Source organism: Bombus vancouverensis, chromosome 3 (assembly GCF_051014615.1).
Source record: "Bombus vancouverensis nearcticus chromosome 3, iyBomVanc1_principal, whole genome shotgun sequence".
In the NCBI taxonomy this organism is placed as follows: domain Eukaryota; kingdom Metazoa; phylum Arthropoda; class Insecta; order Hymenoptera; family Apidae; genus Bombus; species Bombus vancouverensis.
In genome coordinates this window covers 15267787-15283164 of record NC_134913.1, presented here as the reverse complement: position 1 = coordinate 15283164, position 15378 = coordinate 15267787, and the positions used below count along the sequence as shown (strand labels likewise).

The following is a 15378-nucleotide window of genomic DNA, read 5'->3' as shown; positions in this document are numbered from 1 at the left end:
TCTACGGCTCGAAGCAGCAGAAATAGCACGTACCGAAATAGACGAACGTGGTTTTTGGATGCTTGGGTGATGCCAGTAAGTCCCAGCATCGTCGACCGGCAACGTGTCATTCGATCGCAAATTACCAACTGGAGAAGTAATCGAGATCATTTATTCGGATCAAACGGACCATCGAACGAAACGAAAGATTTCTTTAAATCTATAATTGGTAATTAGTTAACGTCTGTCCTCACAAAAACGGTACGGTAAACCATGAAAAGAAGTTGCGGCAAGTGTTACAGTGAACACGCATGAATCGAACGCTATCTATATACGTACGTGAAACATATTAAAGTATTTTGTGCAACAGAAAATTAATTGGAAGCGTAGAAAAAGATGTTAGGGGAGGACGATAGCGGAGTCAGTGATTACTTCCGGTCAAATTTCCTGGCGCTCCAAAATGCGGTTAGCCCGCAGGATATGAAAAAATTCATAGCTCTGAATGAAAATTCGGAAAGGATCCGTTTCCTACTGCGTTATCCAGTGATTTATAATCTGCCTGTGAGAGTTACTGAAGAGGGAGATTTGCTGAAGAACAGCGAGAAAGCTGTGAAACTTAAGGATATTGGTAACAAGTATTTTGGACGTGGTGAATTTATTAAAGCGCTAGGATCTTACTCGAACGCGGTTCTGCTAGCACCTAGGAAAGGTAATCGATGATCGCTGCTATTCATTTAATGCTGTTGAAACGTTAACATTCTACGCGTTATTTGTTTCGGTAAGATTGATCGTTTCACAATCTCTACGTAAGCTATTCTGTCAACGCGCCCAGTTCATCGCACACCGATTTTATAACAATGTTAGAATTATGTCGATGCGTTTTAAATTTAACGTAACTTGATCTTCGCCTCGACTTTGATAATCACGCGATACCAGACAGCGAAAGTCTCGAATCTTTGGTATAATCGTAAATTCGACGTGAACTTTTACTTTGCTTTAAAAACTACGATCGAATCAATTGCGAATTGTTCCTCAGACTTAGGCGTTATATTGGCGAATCGTTCAGCAACGCTTTACCACCTAGAAGAGTACAGTTACGGTCTAACAGACGCGGAAGAAGCTTTACGCGTCGGATATCCGCATGAGTTACATTATAAAATTCAAGAAAGACGCGCTAGATGTTTGCTCGGATTAAAAAGACACGACGAGGCTGTGCTAGCATTCAGGAACGCTTTGCAAGCATTAGACACTGCGAAACTATCATTGGACAAGAAACAGAAGCTCGAGGCAGACATTAGACTTATGCTTGCTGTGATAGACAAAGGTAATCGGCTGGCACAGAAGACGTCGAAAATTCCTCAGAAAGAAGAGATTAGGGAGCCTAAAAAGAAGACTCTAAAGATCGAGGACTGCAATCCTCTGTATCCTTCCTGCAGCAAAGCGGTTGAAATTAAGGATGAAGGTGGTAACATAGGTAGACACGCCGTTGCTACTAAAGACATCGAACCTGGGGAAACGCTAGTGATAGAGAAGCCACATTGTGCAGTCTTGTTGGCCGAATACAGGTGCGGTTAATTGAATAAAAACCTCGAAAAGAGTCCAAGCACGTTTAGCACGTTTCGAGAAATACTGGAAAAACTAGCGCGTTTTAAATTTCATAAGTTTCAAACACCTAACGTGCTGCTTGTATTCAACGTTGATTTGCCTTCTGACCATACTTCTGCAAGCTGTGTGTATTAAAACGGTCGATAGGAATTGTAGAACAATGCTTAACTGTTAATTCAATTTTGACCAAAATGTGCCACAGACCCTTATTCGAGATTTCCATTCAATTGTCAAATGACTTGTTCGGAAACAGTGCGGGAAATTATACTTGATTAATATTAAGACTTATATAATTTCATTGCAGACTCAGCAATTGTCATCATTGTTTCGCGAAAATATTCGTACCGATACCAACTAGCTGTGACACGTGCAACTTCGTGGCTTACTGTAGTATTCCCTGCAGAAACAAGGATGCCGAGATTCATAAAAACGAATGCACGATACTACCCAGTTTATGGTTCTCGGAAACTTCTGTAAACTGTTTCTTAGCTTTAAAGGCAATCGTTCAGAAACCCTTCGAAGAATTATTGACGCTCAAGGATAAGCTTAAAGCTACGAAGGGGAGATTCGAGACTTCGACACAGCGACCTCGTCGACACGATGACTTCGAAGCTATCTATGGATTAAGTAATCAATTAATCAATTATTATTCCATCAATTTTGATGGAATAAATTTAATATCATGATGTTTTTAATATATTAAATACATTTACTAATAGATATTCATTGAGAAAAATATATGCACAGTATTCAATTATGTTTCTCTTCGTACAGTAACTCACGAGGAAGAAAGAACGTCGGAAGATCTTTTTCATAGAACTTATATAGCTACTTGGCTATTGAGACTTTTAAAACGAAGCCCTTACTTTCCCGAATGGGTTAAAACCCCAGATTCAGCGGAAGCGATACCCTCCGATGGTGAATTATACATAGGCAGTTTGATTTTACATAATTTAATGTTAATACAATTTAACGCTCATGAAGTAAGTCGTGTTATTTCTCTTTTTCCTTTTTTTTTCAACAAAACTAGTATCAAGTATAGAATCGGAGGTTTTATATATTTGTGCGTTGTTTGCATTTATACGTTTACATTTCATTCTCAGATATCGGAATTAGCTGTACCAAAGGGTAGCAATATTTTAGCAAAAGCTAAAAGCAAATTTATCGGTGGGGGTGTTTACTCGACAGTTTCACTATTTAATCATTCGTGCAATCCTGGTATCATCAGGTAAATAGAAACCTATGATTGCGAACTGTAATATAAATGAAATTCATAATAACAATCGTCCATAATTTAATTACTAGGATAGTAATTATGAAATAGTAAATCGTAAATAATCATCACTGGCTACATAGGTATTTTATCGGTACCACTATGGTTGTACGAGCAATTCGCACTATTCCAGCAGGAGAGGAAATCTCCGAAAACTACGGCCCAATTTTTACAACTATTCCCGAAGCTGAACGGAAACGGAAACTAAGAGTACAATACTGGTTCGATTGCAACTGTGAAGCATGTACAGCACATTGGCCTACTTTGGAAAAAATCGATCCAACGATTCTAAGGTATTCTTTATTTTGATACGATTATTTCAAATCTTTAATCTTTTGTGGCTCGAAATTAAAGGCATGAAATATTTCAATCCTTTTTCAGATTCAAGTGCGAGACTGGTAAAGAATGCGGAAACGTTCTACCTATAAAAGCAGACACAAACGAATTCATGATCAGATGTTCCAAATGTGGCAAAAATACTAATATTTTCAAAGGTTTAAAAGCCTTGCAAGACACAGATGCCATTTTTCGAACTGCTTCCAGAAACCTCGAGGAAGGGAAGCACCAAGAAGCGTTAAAATCTTATTTAGAAATTTTAAAACTTCTAGATGAAACCCTTGCTTTACCCATAAGAGACTATCATCTTTGTCAACAAGGTGTTCGACTATGCATGCTTCCTTTAGGAAACGTTTCTTATATTTAAGAATTCACAGCGTCAATGTAACCAAATATAATAATTTCAATATATATGTGATAATTTCTTTTTTAACTGAATATTTAATGGGATAAGAAATATGAAATATACGACTCCGATGTGCTATTACTTCGATACTTTATTATTTTCTTTTAATGAACATCAAACTGCTATTTGCAATAGGAAAGCCAAAATAATTATACCATACATTTTTATTTTAAAGTCTTAAATTCGTAAGAGTACAAAATAATTAATACAACGTAAAACGGCCGTTCCTTCTATTTCTTCATGAACTTCTTCACATAAAAATGTCTCACTGTTATGCTTATCGTTATAATTGTTCATAATTGCAACCGAATTCTTTTTGTCTCACCCGTACACTTTGAAGCAATGAGTACGTTCCGTAAGAGATTTATCGTACTCGATAGCTTACATCACAAATAATTTTGTTGCGTGTAAAATACCTTTCTATACATAATGTGTATGCATCGGTGAAAATGTATCGTGCATGTGAAACCAACTACACACGCCTGGGTATATGTGTCTAAGTTTTACGCACATAAGCAAGGTTTTATGCGTGTACAAAGTGTTAACAACTTAAATGCTAAACATTATGTACGTGTATTATTCCATATCTCTTATGAATGTCTTTTAATCGTATTATCATTGCTTCGACAGAATATGTACGCGTGGTAACGATTATCTTTTTTATGTACATATAAAATCGGTTTTCTTTATCTTCCATCCGGCACATTTAGTCGATCCGTTCTCTCAAACACTTTTAGCACCTAACTGTAAGTAAATAGAAAAAACATTTAGAAAATATACACCTGATCCTCGATGTAAATTCACTACATCGCTTTTTTGCACTGGAAACCGGGAATTTCATTGTAAAGAGAATAGAACAGGCGAATTCTTGCAACACGATTGTTTCAGTATGCTTACTATCGCATATTAACTCTGAAGACGAAAACTAAAACTTTGTTTAGTTAAGAAGTACTGGGAATGCTATAAATTCATGAGTTTCTTTCATCTTTCTTCCACGTTGAACAGTAGAAAAACACATACGATGACAATTTTCTTTATGTTGCAAGTGCAAGATTCGATCTCTGCTTCTTTTCTATACATATATTTTTTCTGGTTCGTTTTTTTAATTTGTGGTAATATTAGTACCGTCTGTCACGGGAATCCGAACGAGAACGGCGGTCTCGGCTACGGCTACGGCTCAGTGATCTCCTGCGAGGGCTACGGGATCTTGACCTAAAATATTAAAAAAGCATTTTATACCACTTTTATTAAAGTTTGGAAAACAATTTATTAATACACGGCGTTCTATTTTGTCTCAAGTTTTATGTCATTATCATTAAGATGGTATTATCTTTGTGAGATATATGCCACCTAAGATCGCATCTAAATCACGCTCTATATTCCTCCAAAATATTATAATATAAAATTAAACGTAGTTATATTAGGTGATGTATGAGACGAAACAGAACATCGTGCGTTGAACACATAGGTACAAAAATGATCGCAAGGCAACCGTAATAGAATTAGGACTGGCTAATTCCTATTTGCCTAAGGGGTGATAAAACTAGTTAGACACAATAATTAATACAAAATGACATCTCACCAATAATGAGAAACCAATAAACGAAAGTAGGATTAATTTAGTTAAAATAAATTTTTACAACTGTTACAGATATATATGTAAATATATATCTTTATAAATACATATTATGTAACAGGCGGCAGTTCCCTGGTCCAATGTGTACCAACATATCACTAAAATAATTAAAAAGAAATATTAACCAGTGTCTTCTATTCCGTTTGCTAAAAATCTGTTGAATAAACATAATTAATTAATAGAAACTGTCATTGGACTGCAGAGAACATGACACCGTCAATTAGACAAAAAAAAGAAAAAAAAAGATAAAAAATCTTTGAAAATCGGTGAAATACCAGACAACTGTGAACATGTAGTGGTGGTTGGTGGTGGTGGTACTTGGTTGGGTGGTGGTGGGATGGTGTGTAGGTGGTGATCATTTTGCTTTGCTCAGTCGAAGAGAAGTGGCGGTCGCGTTGTCGGCTAAGTTTAACGTGATGGTTGACGAGTAGTAGTAGTAGCAGTAGTAGTAGTAGTAGTAGAAGTTGGGACGGACGGACGGACTGACGCGCCGAGATTTTGACAGAAGTATTCGTTCATATCGCGTCGGCTGTTCGATGGATTCACGATGCTCCTAGCCGCTAGAGGTTGAGGTAGCCCGAAGAAGTCTTTTTGAAGGGGAACAGACGGACTGACGGACAGCATCGGACTGTCAACTGACGGACGACTTGGCTCCTACCGGTGACTGGTGGTGACTGATGGTGACTGGTTGGGAAGTTAGTGGGCAGGCAGGCTTTTTTTTTGTTCAGTTTTGATTGCTAGACTTTTTTTCACGGTGGCTGTAGTAGTAGTAGTAGCAGTAGTAGTAGTAGTGGCGGGGAGACGAGCAGAGCTAGGAGCTGACGCTGGTAGAATCTGCAAACGTCAGTTTTAGCAATATAACCATCAAAGTTATCATACTCCTGGCCACTATTGGTATACACGACTTTTTTCCTTAATCCAAATTCACAAAATTGCACATGTATCACTCGTCAGTGATATTTTCGTTACGATTATCCTAGACTGCCCACTCTAATGCGTACAAAAGACTCTACTTGCAACTGATCTGATTAAATTTATATGATGGATGTATCAAATTATCCTTTATATACTTATCGCAACGCATGGTGCAGTATGCTAAGAAACCGTATTTTAAAAAAATAATAAAATTGAACTTTATACAACTAATACACCAAAAGTAATAAGAACAATTAAAAACTGCGTCAATGCGTGTACGATAAATAAATGTGATCAAAATACGAAGTGCATGAGATATTTGCACATTAGTGAATTTTAATATCAAAATCTTTTACTATATAACGAACTATTTAATTAAATTGGATGTGTAACTTCTACTTAACTTGGTACCTGAATACATAACAAAATTTTTCAAATAAAATGATCAACTGCAATTGCTTATTACACAATTTCTATGCATTGTTAAAATCATAATTTCAAATACCAAATAACTTAATTCCAAGCATTTACAAAATAAAATTCATAAGATACTATAATAAGACCACAATAAGCACTAGAAACAAATTGTTTTAAACTGGTAAAATTAACACCAGACACCGCTATGATTTACTTTTATCTGCCACCGGTGTTTTTCTTTATGCACCAAACTAGCATCGTAGTTGCCAACTAATTCTGGACGTCAAATTTTCGATTGTCTTTTTTCAGTTTTCTAAGTTATTTCTTCGTCCTCAGCCTATCTATTCTTTTAGTCCTGTCCTCTCCAACTTATGCCAATCAATTAACAATATTTAACCGCCAATCGTGACAATTGCGCAATTCTCAGTGTTCAATACATTTCGATCAGAATTATTCTATGTTTTATATGATATATTGTGATTCTGCGTGCAAAATTGCGATGATCACAATACAAGCGGTACTTGTAAATACCTACTTGCAATTTGTAGATTGGCTGTTCTTGGTAAGGCCCTGAAAATTTGATAAAATTATGAAACATAAGGGGATTACCTAGAATATCGGCTTATTGGCGATCTCCGTGGGCTTCTTGACCAGGACCTAAAAAAAATTAAGAAAAACTGTTGTATGTTTCAGACTGCTCATATGTTGCCAATCGCCATGTTTCGCTTTGATTTCTTTCTTTTGTCTACTCGCACCTGAAAATTACGGTTAACAGGGCTGGGAAAATCTTACCTTGGATAACGACCCAGTGATCTCCTTCGAGGACTGCAAGATCTGGACCTATAAGTTTGTCAAAAAGATATATGGTATGTGAATCCTGTTGTTCGCTAAGCATATTCACAAGGAGATTACAATGGGAAAGAAATGAGCTATATATGAGATCGCTACCTCTGCCATAACTAAAAATTTACCCTAGCATCTCCCGTTTAGGTTTCCCATGCAGTGTATTTGGTTGCTCTTCGGCTAACCCTCGTAAATTTTCACATTTTATATAAAAATATTTTATGATGCTCAAAGAAACTTTTTATACAATTATTATTTCAATTTATCAAATCTTTAATTTGCAATTTTCATAAGAGTACTAGCCAGAAGAGCGATAATATCAAATAAATATAGTATATAATATATTCTATCTGCATTCCTATATAAAATAAAAAAAAAAAAACAATTTACATCCTCTGTGCATAAAAAAATTCACCGAAACCCGTGCATCATTTCTTCACATTCTTATTTGATAACTGCACTGTAATACCTACTTGGTGAGACACTTAGTCATCTGCAGTAGCTCAAATGTTGCTGTAAAACATGGATATTCAGTATTTTAAGATTTCTTACCTGGAATATCTTGGACCTGATCTCCTTCCACCTCCACGTCTACTTCTTCCTGAAGACATTTCTACTCTCACTCTGGTCCCACAACAGCGTCTGCAAAATAATAAAAAATACAAAACGATTTTTATTATTAAAATTCATAAAATTGTTATTACATATTAATTATATATACATAATATGTATATATACAATATACAACAACATATAGCAATATGTATATATACAATAATTACTACATAACACTTACGTTCCATCTAACCCTCTAACTGCATCTTCTGCATCTCGTGGGTCTTCAAATTCCACAAATGCAAAACCAGGTGGTTTTCTTGCAACCCACACATTTCTGAGTGGACCATATTTACTGAATGCACTTTCAATTTCATGTTTACTAGCACTGTTTCCTAAATTACCAACATAAACTTTACATGAAGGATCCCATTCACGATAACGTGACATTGCGTCTATAAAGAACAAATTTTCTTTTATTAATAACAAAATAAATTTCAAGTTATCAACATAAGTTTTGATTAATGAATCAATAGTTTAAGTACGTGTGTTTTGAAAATTGATGTATTTCATATAAATAGGTAGTGTCCTTGATGGACCTATTATCGAATTCAATAGCCCATGGCCTACGGCCTATGAGAATAAATCGACACCCACTGTCAGTTTACCTATACTAAAAAAATATCGACCGGTGACGAAAATAATACTGCTGTATACAATATTTACAGCTAAAAAGCGGTATGTATTTTGCATGTGTCTGCTTCATAATCAAGTTTATCTTATATAATAACCTCAATAATCTACAATCGAGTCAGTCACGAAACTTAGTCGATTATACTGAAAAGGGAAAGTCGGCATACCGCCATGTTGTGCTCTCAATTTACTGCAGTAACGAGGACTAATTATTTCGGGATTTATTCAGGAATGTAGATCACGTATGTTATTTGAAATATTATTGCTATATACAAATATTATTTTGTTTTTGGTTTTATTCGCATAAATGTATACATATTACAAAAGCATTTTGGAATTTGTCGGAATAAAAACTGACGCCATGGAATTTTTGAAGCAATTTTCTTATTTGCGCATAATATTTTCAAAACAAAGTACAAATAAACAAGTGTGTATCTATTTTCGATAAAATATTATATTTTACTTACTTGAATATATATATTGGTTCGGTGGATTTCGTAGTCTCGTAACACACAACCCTTCGTTCGTACTGCACAAGTAGAAATGTTCACAAAATGGTGGCGTATGTAGCGTTAATCTTCTTCCGTGGCCTCCTTTCTAAGATGGCATTGGTGTATATTGCTTTCTACTTCCTAGTCAAATGAAAGTTTATTTCTACTTTAGCATCACGTATTAATATTCAATGATTATGTTTTTTAAATGTTTACTATCCTGTACTTAAAAATATTAATTTGTTTGAGCAATATTTAGATTGTTAATACAAATCTAAAATATTTATTCTTATTTTAATTATAGATTACTTGTAAATATTATGCAATAAAATTAATACATTAAACAATAACGTACATTTATAACCAGAGAAAGCTTTTAATTATTTATCTAAAAAAAAACGATAGTGCCATATAATTTTTCATGAAAATCAATAAATACTCTGTATTGATTCACTTCATATAAACAATAGAATATCTATGTACTCATATAATGTGCATGTCTTCTCGTATCATACGTATATATGTTACTACACAATAATTAAATTTATGGTATAGGTCACACGTAAAAATATATAAGAATAATAATTTAATTATAGAAAATATAACAATTTTTATTTCTCGTATAGTTTAAATTATAAAAAATTTCCTTATATATACAATTCTACAGAAAGACTTACACAAATATAATTTGAAATTCAATTCTGGTTTATAATTTTTATATTAATGAACAAATCTTTTGTAGTCAATTTTTTCAAGTTGTACCAAGGGTTTCAATTGTTCTGCAAAAATTCTCATATCTTCAGCTATTGCATCTTGGCCACTAGGTGCTAAAACACTCAATTCCACTAGATAACTTTGAGATATTGCTTCCATACTTTCAGGTATTTTTCCTTGTTGTCCCATCTTAAATATTTTGGAAACTGTAACCTTCATTCTACCCTTACGAAACATATAACCACGTGCAATATATTCAAAATCTAGCCTACATCCAAGTTCTGTTAAAAAGTCAACAACAGTATTACTAGTTGCTATATCTAAGCTACTTCTAACGATTGTAGGTCTTGATTTGTCACCCAATTCAGGTTGACCGATATAACGTAATTGCCATGGCATATCTTGATAATCTAATGCTCTTCTTACACGTAAAAGTAATGGTTGTTCAGCTCCTCTAAAATATAAAGCATTAAGTAGTGACGTAGATTCATAAATAAAATAATATTTGTAAAATTATTTTATATACCTGATGCTAAAACACATTTCATGATCATTAAAGGTTTCTGGCCCAGTATCTACATTATCACATAAACCACGTAATCTATGAAGCAATACTTCCACAGCACTGTCTAACACAGATCCTTGCAATAAATATTCTTGATTTGGAATAATATTAGATCTGATTGCAGCTGTTAAATTATCCATTGCTGTACTTATTGGTGCACTCATTTTTAGGGTTAGAAACTTTTCTTGAAAATAAATCTCTCCTCTTTGCAAAATAGAAAAGTGTTTGACAGATGTTCACTTTTATAGATTAATGTAAAATTTAATGCTTATTACTCTTATTAGTAATAATAATTATCAATATATAATCTGGTACATATAAGGTAATTGGAAATATTATTCCATGTAACAGCTGATCATGAATTTTCAATTCATAAACAGCTAACTTCACATAGAATTATGGCGGTATAGAAATAGAAAAAAACAGTTTTATTTTTTAGAAATACATATATGCTGTTATATGTATGTTAATAATCTGTATTTAACTCTTTTACGTTCTTCCATTTCTATCATTATTTTACTAATAAAACTCATCGTTTTGAAATATTTGTAATAATCTGAATTTCTCCGTCATTAATTTAATATTACATATATGTGTATATATTTTTGTACACAAATATGTATCAAAAGGCTAAGAACAAGAAATGTAAATTACTCAAATTTTCATTAAGAACAGTTTCTTCTATAATAATTATTTCGAAAAAATGCGTCCATAATTTATAAACAGATGTATTGAAGTAAAATTATAAAAATACATAAAAATTATTAAACATCATAAAATATAATATGAAATACTGATAACTATAGTGATATTACAATTAGAAGAAATTAGGTTACTAATGTATTTAAAAAACTAGTTATACCGTTTTCTTAAAACAAACAATATGTCTACATATTTAAATAGCCGGCTACTACAGTTAGCATGTTACGCAGAAGCACATGCCACGTTTGTTGATGGGTAGATAAAGCTGAGCACGCAAGCGCAAAACGGAATTTACAACATGGCGGAGCGTAGGAAAAGCAAGAAGCGCAAGGATGTAAGCATCACATATGGCTGCAATTATTACAATATTATTTAACATTACATATAAATTGTGATGTTTATTTGGTGACTGAAAGTATAGTATTTCGTTTGATGTTAAATTCATTTTATTTTATCAGTTCAAACCACGTGACAATATGGATAAGTGTTGTAACATAATCCAACGGATGACGTAGCAAACAAATCATTTTCATTCTATTCAAAATTCGTGAATTAACTTTAATTATATGATTCAATTGTTCCTTAATAAACTACTTTATTACGTTCTTCGTGGAAACTTATTATTTACGTTATGGGGATTCTTTACAGAGATGTTCGAAAATCGTTTTAATTGTATTCCGGTATATGCGAGTTACCATCTGTACCGTCTAAACTTTGACTGTCCTGTTTTTTGTACGGCATAAAAAATTACAATTGAATTTAATGTTTTGCATAAAAAAAATAGGACATTTTTAATTTATAATAATGAAATCTATATCTAGTTCTATAATTTATATGTATTTAATGAAATATTTACAAAGTAACATGGAAATGTAAAAAATTAAGCCTTAATCTTCTGCAGCAAGAAACATCAAGCGTAGATAATGAAGTTGCCCCTGTAAAACCATCTAAGGAAGAATATGCAGTGGCTAAATGGATCCGTAACAATGTACCATCGAAAAAAACAAAATTTGATAGAAATCACAATGTTGAATATTTTACTGGCACTCGTGCAGTTGATGCTTTATTGGAAAATTCACCATGGAGTAAAACTAAATTTGAGACACGTGAACAGGTTACAGAATTTCTAGATTTGATGTTAAGACATAAATTCTTTCATCGAGCAAAAAAGGTAGTAATCTCTGAAGAAGAACTATATAAAATACGTGGAATAAAGAAAAAGGTAAAGGAAAATAAAAAAGAAAAAAGATCTACTGAAAAAGAAAAGGAAGAGGCTAAAGAAAATAAAGATGCAACAGGTGAAAAAGATAATGAAAATAAAACTGAAGAAAAGAAGAAAAAGCCAAAGGTAAATTTTAGGCGAAAGTGACAGTTTATTTATTTAGTAGTATGTTCAATTTTTTTATAGACAAGTTATTATTAATTACCCTTTCAGTGCTATGAATTCATATATGAGTTTAAGAAATATAATCAATCTATATGTATGTACTTGTATAAAACTACAATATGCATCATGAATTTGTGTATATATCTTATTTTAAAGTCATATTTGCTATTACTTACATAGGTTTCCTTATTTCTTATTTCAATGGTATTACTTGCTTAATCTTATGTTATTTTATTTCACCGAGTATTTTATAGCATAGTATCAAAGTAATTTCAAGTACATTCTTCAAAAGATAAATACTTGATTCAATCAAAATGCTATCAGATTAAATGTTTAATGAACAGTGCATATACATTATCAAGAATTCTAGTGCTGAAAGGAATAAATGTTAAAAGATACAGAAAAGTAAGTAATATAAAAAATTATTAATTAATGTAGGTACGTTTGGAAATGCATATGGAACAATATTTTGTTGACTGCAACGATGCATATGTCTGGATATATGAAACAGTTCCTATATACTACTGGTTCTTCGGAGGCCTTGTAGTTTTAGGTGCAGTTGGTGTTTGTCTCTTCCCATTGTGGCCATTATCAATCCGTCACGGTGTATATTACATAAGTGTTGCAGCTGCTGGATTCCTTGTATTCATTTTGGCATTAGCATTTATTAGATTAATTGTATTTTGCCTTTTATGGGTTCCAACACTTGGCAAATGCCATCTTTGGCTTTTACCTAATTTAACTGCAGATGTTGGATTCTTTGCTTCATTCTGGCCACTTTATCAAGTATGTATCAGCTTTTAATTTTATATTATCTAACAAATGCAATGAATGCATGTATAAATGTATTTTCAGTATGAATATTATGACTCCACATCTGAAAGTGACAAAAAAGTTAGTAAAAAAAAGAAAAAGAAAGAAAAAGACTCTGATACTGAAGAGACACCATCAACACAATTGTAAGTAGAAATTTATTATAATATAAAAATATCAGACTTACAAAGTTTTTATTATTATGAATATGTTGTATTTATTTTACATTTCCTTTATAGAGAGAAAAAATCTAGTATTAAAGAATTATCTAAAGAACATACTCAAATTGAAGAAATTTTATCTAGCGAAGAAAACAAGTTTCCTCCATCTGAATTAGGAGAAGGAGAAGAGGGTAGTGAAGGTTCCGAAAGTGAAAAATCTAACACAGGTCGAGATTTTGTGATGATTTAAAATAGGAATTGGCAATAAATAGCTTTTATTTATCTTTAATAATTATCACAATAATCAATAATTGAATCTTGTCAATTTTGACTAAATCGCATACAGGTTCACACATAAGGATTTATGTATAATTATTAACTTTTGAAGATATGTACGATTTTTTTTGTAAAAAAAATCTAATTTTGAATATCATTCAAAGCAAAAATGAAGATACAGTACATATATTAATAGAAATACGGTATACAAATTTAGCAAACTCAATCCATTTATTGCTTATACTAATACGTATCTTTGCATTGCATTTAAAATATTACAGCCAATTGAACAAGGAAATCGCATCTGTATTTTACAGAAAGAAAATTTTTGTAAGAATATCAATCTTGAAATTTCAGTTAAATATGTATTTTTATTTTAATCATTATTAATAATCATTTATTTAAGTGTGTAAATTTCACTTATAAGAATTTTTACTAAAACGTACAATTATGTTGATGTGGGCATCCGAGGCTTTCCTGAACCGATTGGAAATCGTTTTTGATATTTTATATCGCAAAGCAATAATAGTGAATTTTAAATTTCAGTAATACGATTTTCTCAGGTTTCAAAACTGTACAGTGCTTGATAAATAGAATCTCCAAGAACAAGACTATAAATTTATTTTAATCAATTGTTCACTCTGTCAGCGAGTTTGTTTTTGGCAGAGCCACGACCTGATCTTTCACAGATTTCGTACAACAAATTGTAATTTGTATTTTTATGTAAAAATTCCAATGATAATAATTATTCCTATTATTACTGTAACGATTATTATATTATTATTACAAAATAATCATCTTGATCATTGTAGATGCGCGAATCGTGACTCTAGCTATATTGAAATAAATGATGAAAAGATCTGAAATTTATATATTGTTATCAAAAAAAAGACGTGGAAGGTATATATAAACAAGTTACATCTACAACTCATACTTCTTTGGTTTCATGATCGTGTTATACACATTCAATATTGCTAGTTATCAACGTTTAGATAATTTGTATTAAGATCCTAATACTCTTATGCTTATATAAGGATTTGTTCTAAGTGCATTGATTTGCACTTAACATAGCAAAACTAAGTTTTGGTCATCTTTTACAACCAGTTTTATTATTAAAATAAAATATATTTAAGTTACTTTTATATTCTCACATACATATTTTGTGATCACGGATGTGGTTTCACTACTTCTCCTCGACTCAGTAAATTGCAACTTTTGCACTCTATTAATTAAAACCATAAAGATTCGATACTTATTCTTATAATTTATAAAGACTCGAAATATTTTTCGAAAACATTCGCCGAATTATTTTTTAACAAATTTAAATTAATTTTTACCTATATCTACATGTATTAATAATTAATATTATGTTCTTTAAGTATTATTTAGAAAATTCGCTTTTATTTATCGTTCCACGATTCTGTTCATTTATGAATTAATTACATTAAATCACTAGTAAGTTCGTATGGAATATCGTTGAACGGGCATTAACTTTATAAGAAAGCGTTATATGGATGTATGATTTTATCTGAGATTTCTTACGTAATGTTTCAGTAATACAGTTAGACATGATAATTTATGAAAGATAAAATCATTTAATCAAAAGAAATC

The 15378-nt window shown here is 32.2% G+C and overlaps 4 protein-coding genes across 12 annotated transcripts; 2 read left to right on the top strand and 2 right to left on the bottom strand.

Annotated features, from left to right (window-relative positions):
• Positions 1-89: 89 nt before the first annotated feature.
• LOC117154015 (protein-lysine N-methyltransferase SMYD4) lies at positions 90-3680 on the top strand. Its single transcript, XM_033328620.2, has 7 exons — positions 90-688; positions 1016-1544; positions 1889-2211; positions 2359-2567; positions 2688-2812; positions 2941-3150; positions 3239-3680. Exons 1-7 carry the CDS (start codon positions 376-378, stop codon positions 3558-3560), a joined length of 2031 nt encoding a protein of 676 aa, XP_033184511.2. The 5' UTR covers positions 90-375; the 3' UTR covers positions 3561-3680.
• On the bottom strand, positions 3673-9279 carry LOC117154023 (RNA-binding protein 1-like). Of its 9 annotated transcripts, XM_033328637.2 has the most exons (7): positions 9126-9279; positions 8207-8420; positions 7963-8052; positions 7360-7407; positions 7177-7224; positions 4725-4811; positions 3673-4343 (listed from the first exon to the last, which is right to left on the bottom strand). In XM_033328637.2, the coding sequence occupies exons 2-7, from the start codon at positions 8413-8415 to the stop codon at positions 4340-4342; spliced, it is 486 nt and encodes a 161-aa protein (XP_033184528.1). In that variant the 5' UTR covers positions 8416-8420; positions 9126-9279; the 3' UTR covers positions 3673-4339. The 9 variants fall into 9 exon arrangements, with proteins under 9 accessions (XP_033184528.1, XP_033184529.1, XP_033184530.1 ...); XM_033328638.2 differs by lacking the exon at positions 7177-7224; XM_033328639.2 differs by lacking the exon at positions 7360-7407.
• Positions 8798-14533, top strand: Trp1 (translocation protein 1). Its single transcript, XM_033328629.2, has 6 exons — positions 8798-8900; positions 11332-11464; positions 12032-12478; positions 12956-13303; positions 13373-13476; positions 13570-14533. Exons 2-6 carry the CDS (start codon positions 11429-11431, stop codon positions 13739-13741), a joined length of 1107 nt encoding a protein of 368 aa, XP_033184520.1. The 5' UTR covers positions 8798-8900; positions 11332-11428; the 3' UTR covers positions 13742-14533.
• Positions 9735-10907, bottom strand: MED18 (mediator complex subunit 18). The gene is made up of 2 exons (XM_033328635.2): positions 10390-10907; positions 9735-10317 (listed from the first exon to the last, which is right to left on the bottom strand). The coding sequence occupies exons 1-2, from the start codon at positions 10590-10592 to the stop codon at positions 9870-9872; spliced, it is 651 nt and encodes a 216-aa protein (XP_033184526.1). The 5' UTR covers positions 10593-10907; the 3' UTR covers positions 9735-9869.
• Positions 14534-15378: the final 845 nt, after the last annotated feature.